The sequence below is a fragment of the Chaetura pelagica genome, unplaced genomic scaffold (assembly GCF_000747805.2).
Source record: "Chaetura pelagica isolate M959 unplaced genomic scaffold, ChaPel_1.0 scaffold37, whole genome shotgun sequence".
Taxonomy (NCBI): domain Eukaryota; kingdom Metazoa; phylum Chordata; class Aves; order Apodiformes; family Apodidae; genus Chaetura; species Chaetura pelagica.
In genome coordinates, this window is record NW_009954567.1 from 3067487 (window position 1) to 3073100 (window position 5614).

Here is a 5614-nt window from a genome sequence, read left to right on the forward strand (position 1 = left end):
ATAATTGTAATGTACAGATACTGGTAATAGATAAATATTTTAACAGACAATTTAAACAGCTGTTGTATATGAGTGTGTAATAAAGTAATATTAAAGCAGTTTAATTGATTTTTGCAGAACTGTGCAAATAAGCTAAATCATGACAAACAACTGAAATGTTTGGGTTTAGTGACAAGCAGGATGTGTTACTAAGTAAGTCTGGTTTTGGTGGTTGCTGTTCATCAGTTAGTCATGAAATTATAAGTAAAATTTTTCTAGCTAACTAACTATTCTTAGATGATTGTTTTTTCCTCATGGATTCATTTATTCTTAAAATTGGTTTTGATGTCATAAATTTCAGTTAATCAGTACACTTAAATTTTCCCAGACCTATGCATCAGTTTAAGATAGTTCTTCAGAATGCTTGTTAGTTCCTTTGGCAGTACCAATGTGATTTCCTCTGGCAAAGAAAAAGAAAAGTGTATTTCATTCTGTCACCACGGGAAGCAGCCCCAGAGCCAGCCTGACCCTTAGCAGAGCAGCAGATCTTGGCACACTGGGGCTTTTGGGCATCTCTCGTGGGAGCTGCTGATGAGGCCTGGCTCTTGTCAGAGCAACCATGACCCACCCCCACACTTATAAAAAGCCACATGAGGAGTGTGACAGAGCCAGTAAACAGAGCATGTGCAGTCAGCCAGAGCATGGGGGATCTTTGGGGTGGCAGTTTGTGAGGAGGGCATGCAGGAAGGGTGTAGTGACCCTACCACCCTGAGAGGTGGACCCTTGTCCCCCCTTGACTTCCCAGTTGCCTCTGTACAACAGGCTCTGGATGTGGAAGGCCAGCCAGTGGATGATGTGGGTGGTGGTTCATCTATACCAGAGGTGTCACCAAGGTCAGAAGGCCTAAGCCCTGTATCATGACCACCTCCACCAGGAAGAAAAGACAGATTATATTTGTAGGTGATTCCCTTCTGAAGGGAACAGGGAGTCCCATATCCCAGACATATGTTCCTCTTTGGGAAATCTGCCTCTTTGGGAAATCTGTCCAGGTTAAGGACATCGTTAGGAAACTTCCTAGCCTGGTGCAGCCCTCAGACTATTATCCATTACTGATCTTCCATGTGGATGGCAGTGAAGCCACAGCACATAGCCACAGTGATCAAAAGAGACTTGAGGGCCTGGGGATGGTTGGTGAGGGAAGCTGGGGCACAGGTTATTTTTTTCCCTTTTTTGTCCCAGTCGCAGGCAGCAACACTGGAAGAAACAGATGGACAGTCTGTTAACACATGGCTCTGTGGCTGGTGTCACAGCCACAATTTTATGTTTTTTAATCATGGAATGGCCTACATGGCACCGGGTTTGCTGGTGTCAGATAGGACTCACCTTTGTCAGACTGAGAAGAGGATCTTTGCTCAGGAGCTTATGGAGCTCCTTGACAGAGCTTTAAACTAGATTTGAAGATGAAGAGGGATGATAACAGGCTTCCCCGTGACAAGCTGTGGGATGACACACCAAGGTTGGAGGGACCTCTCAGTCTGTTGCTCAGAAATGTGCTGGACACACTGCAGCACACTTGAATTCTTACAGAGATGAGCTGGGTGCTCCTGAGCTAACAGGAGCCAACAGGGAAGCACTAGAGAAATATCTCAAAGGAATTCCAGCTGCTCTAGGCAGTAAGTCAGTTTTGTTGGGGCCCAGCTTAAATGCCTCTATGCAAACACACTCAGCATGGGCAATAAGAAAGAGGAGTTTAGAGACATGAGTGACCCTGCAGGGATATCATGTTATTGGCATCACTGAGACATGGTGGGATGACTTATATGACTGGAGTGTAGGAATGGATGGGTATAGGTTCCTTAGGAAGGACAGGCAGGGGAGAAGAGGAGGGGACGTCACACTCTACATTGGTGACCAGCTGGAATCCGTGGAGCTCTACGTGGGGATGGACGAAGAGCTGACAGAGTTTATAGGTCAGGGTTAAAGGGAAGACAATGGCAGGGAGCATTATAGTGGAGGTCTGCTACACGCCGCCTGATCGGGAAGTGGATGAGGCCCTTTACAGACACACAAGCCTGGTATTTATGGTGGACTTCAACCACCTCGATACTTGTTGAAGGGCCAACACAGCAGGGCATAAACAATCCAGGAAGTTCCTGGAATGCACTGATGATAACTTCCTTCTCCAAATGACAGAGGACCCAGAAAGGAGAGGCGCTACACTGGACCTTGTTCTTACTTACAAGGAGGGCCTGGTGGGAAATGTGAAGCTTAATAAGGGCAGCCTTGGCTGCAGTGATCATGGTGTAGTTTAAGATCCTTAGGGCAGCAAGGAGAGCACACAGCGAGCTGGACTTCAGGAGAGCAGATTTTGGCCTCTTCAGTGACCTTGGAAGAGTACCAGAGAATAAAGCCCTGGAAGGAAAAGGCACCCAAGAAAGCTGGTCAGTATTCAAGGATCACCTCCTCCAAGCTCAGGAGCAATGCATCCCAAAAAAAAGGAAGTCAGACAAGAGTGCCAGGAAGCCTGCACGGATAAACAAGGATAAACTCAAGCACGAAAAGGAAGCCTACAGAGGGCAGAAGCAAGAACAGGTAGCTTGGAAGGAATACAGAGAAATTATCCGATCAGCCAGGGATCAGGTTAGGAGAGCTAAATCCCTGGTAGAATTAAATCTGGCCAGGGACATCAGAGGCTACAAGAAAAGCTTCTATAGGTATGTCAGTGATTAAAGGAAGACTAGAAATCATGGACCCTCTCTAGAAGAAACAGGAGGCCTCATTACCCAGGATATGGAAAAGCCTGAGGCACAGTGAATTTTTCACCTCAGCCATCAACAATGAGGGGTGTTCCTCAGGGGCTGGTACTGGGACCAGCGCTGTTCAACACCAGCTACACGGAGAGTAGTGGGTGCACCCTCAACCAGTATGCTGACACACCACAAAGATGGCCATAGGGCTGGAGAACCACTGCTGTGAGGAGAGGCTGAGAAACTTGGGCTTCTTCAGCCTGGAGAATATCTAGCACTTACAGCACTTCCTAGTACTTGAAGTAGCTACAAGAAAACTGGGGAGAAACGTTTTACAAGGGCTTGTAGTGAGGACAAGGGACAGTGGTTTTAAGCTGAAAGAAGGTACAGACTTAGGTTAGACAAATTCTTTACTGGGAGGGTGGTGAGAAAGTGAAACAGGTTGCCCAGGGAAGTTGTGGCCCCCTCCCTGGAAGTGTTCCAGACCAGGCTGGATGAGTCCTGGTGCAGTGTGATTTAGTGGGAGGTGTCCCTGCCCCTTGCAGGGGAGTTGGAACTAGCTGATCTTTAAGGTCCTTTCCAACCCAAACCATTCTACGATTCTGTGAATCACTATGACACTACACAGACTATACACTGTATCAGAGACATTCTTGCAGTTTAAATTTAAGAAAACAACATATTGGAATGTTTAATTTGCAGCCAGCAATAAGCACAGGATAAAATCGGACCAAGTTAAACTGCATGTAACTACTACAGCAGCAGTCAGAAGCACTGGTGAAGCTGCTGGAAAATAACACAGTTTGGGACACAGGATTAATATTAAGAAAAAATAAATTGTTTTTTGTTTCTTACGTATGCAGGAACTTCCTTAGATAATTAGATTTATTTGGCCATAGCTTAGATACATAAAGTGAGCAGATTATTTGCTTAGAGAACTTCAAGTCAAAATAAAGACCACACAATTTTTTGAAAAAAAAAAAGTATCAAATTTATTTATGCAATGTATCTTTCATAGCTCTCCTCCATGTGTTTTAAGCTAGTTAGGTATCAAAGGTGGAACATGTACACATTTAAAACACTTGAGACAAAACAGTGGAGACTTAAACCCATGTATTTCTAAAATACCAAAATGCCATATTCCAATATTGCTTGCTTTGACCAACAGAACAGAAAGAGGATCAGCAATAGTTTACATTTACTTTGAGCAAGACTCCTCACTTCTAATCCCACTTTGTGTAATCTCCTCATCTGAACAATGGTCTTAAGTGTTTTATTTTTAAACATAATGGACTAGTTGCTAGAAAGCACAACACTCATGCTGCTGTTTAGAAACAAGCTAAGTGTAAAAACCTAAACACTGCCACAAGTTCTTTAGAACTACTAATAATAGAAATTAGGCTTTGAAAATTTAATTACTTCTGTTAGAAAAACATGAATTGGAATTAAGGTTAAATAATTTTGGCATATTTACAACACAGACCCCACTTGGACTTTTTCCAGTATGCCAGCATTTTGCAACCTGGAAGGCCACAAAGTTTCTAGGGCCATGATAACAAAGATCCCCAAAATCAGATCAAAGATCCCCAAAATCAGAACAAAGATCAGAAGGTCCCAAGTCAAAGGTACCCAGGTTAGCAAGCATGGCAAGCGTCACCAGCATACCATCCTCCTCCTAAAGCCACCTGCTGTAGGTCACTAGGACACAGCACACTAGGCCAGCAGGGCCTCTGGTCTCACCCCATTTATGGCTACTCTGAGGCAGAGGAAGTTTCTGAAGGCAGAAACAAATCAGTTTGAAGTACCCAGGTGATCACTAGCAAAACCCAAACACCACAGTAGTGTTTTGTAGAGCATGAGTATTTTAAGACAAACAAAGGTAATGAGAAAAAGCAACTTTTTTGTTGAATTTGGGCTGAATTTAAAAGACTGTTGATGGCTGGTAGTTCAGGACACAGGTAGCTAAGGTAGGTTCTTTGTGCAGACATGTCCCACCATCAAAGACTCTACAGCAAAACCTCTGGGCACACAGCTGAGAGAACCCCAGGCCCACATGCAGTGTCCTTCAAGGAAATCAGTAAGGTACACACCAACTAACTCTGAAGCTAGCTCATCTATACAGCTCTGCTGAAGGTTTACCAAAACTTGCCTTCCAGTCCACCACGCACATTTTCCCAATAATATGACAATTTTACAACACTTGTTAAGTCCTATCTCAATAAGGAAAAAAAAAAAAAATCTATCTCCAGAGACACCCAACAGATTTTTTTTTTTTAATTTTAACATGGAAATTTAGAAAAGCAACTTGCACTAGAACACAAGATTAAATGGCTGTAACAAAGTGCCACCTGGGCAAACTAACACAAAGCATCTCAGTAGAAAAAAAACAAACAAAAAAAACCCCACACTGAAGGGATTAAATTTCGTATTTCAAGAAATAACAGGATCAAGTATCAAAGGACAGCTGCAACACAAGATGTACTAGTGTTTCATTTACGAAGTGGGTTCTTTGCACATGTAGGGCCTTCTCCCTCCCCCCCGTTTAATCCTTCTTGGCTCGCTTGGCTTTTGCAATATTCTCCTGGCGCTTCTGCTTCTTCTTCTGCTCTCGCTCCCTGGCCTCAATCATTTTTGCCAGCTTCCAGGACAGGGCCGCGCTGATCACAAACAGCGGCGTCAGGGCCAAGATCACGGTCGTCAGGAACCCGTAAGGGTCCTTGGCAGCCCACTCCACAATGTACTCAGCCCACGCCTTGATATCCAACATTTTCTCTGCCTTTCACACGAGAAAACCCTACGGAACAGTAAGACGAACTATAACAGAAGTCACTGGAGCCGCCAAGGACGCACAGCCCAAGAGCCCGGGCCCGCAGGGACACCAGACACCC

General features: G+C 44.4%; 1 protein-coding gene across 1 annotated transcript; it reads right to left on the bottom strand.

Annotated features, from left to right (window-relative positions):
* Window positions 1-5268: 5268 nt before the first annotated feature.
* Window positions 5269-5493, bottom strand: SMIM15 (small integral membrane protein 15). The gene has a single exon (XM_010005356.1). The coding sequence runs from the start codon at window positions 5491-5493 to the stop codon at window positions 5269-5271; it is 225 nt and encodes a 74-aa protein (XP_010003658.1).
* Between the last annotated feature and the right edge of the window lie 121 nt (window positions 5494-5614).

Bases quoted from the DNA above. Each gene is read 5' to 3' on its own strand.
- SMIM15 (XM_010005356.1), bottom strand. From the start codon at position 5,493: ATGTTGGATATCAAGGCGTGGGCTGAGTACATTGTGGAGTGGGCTGCC.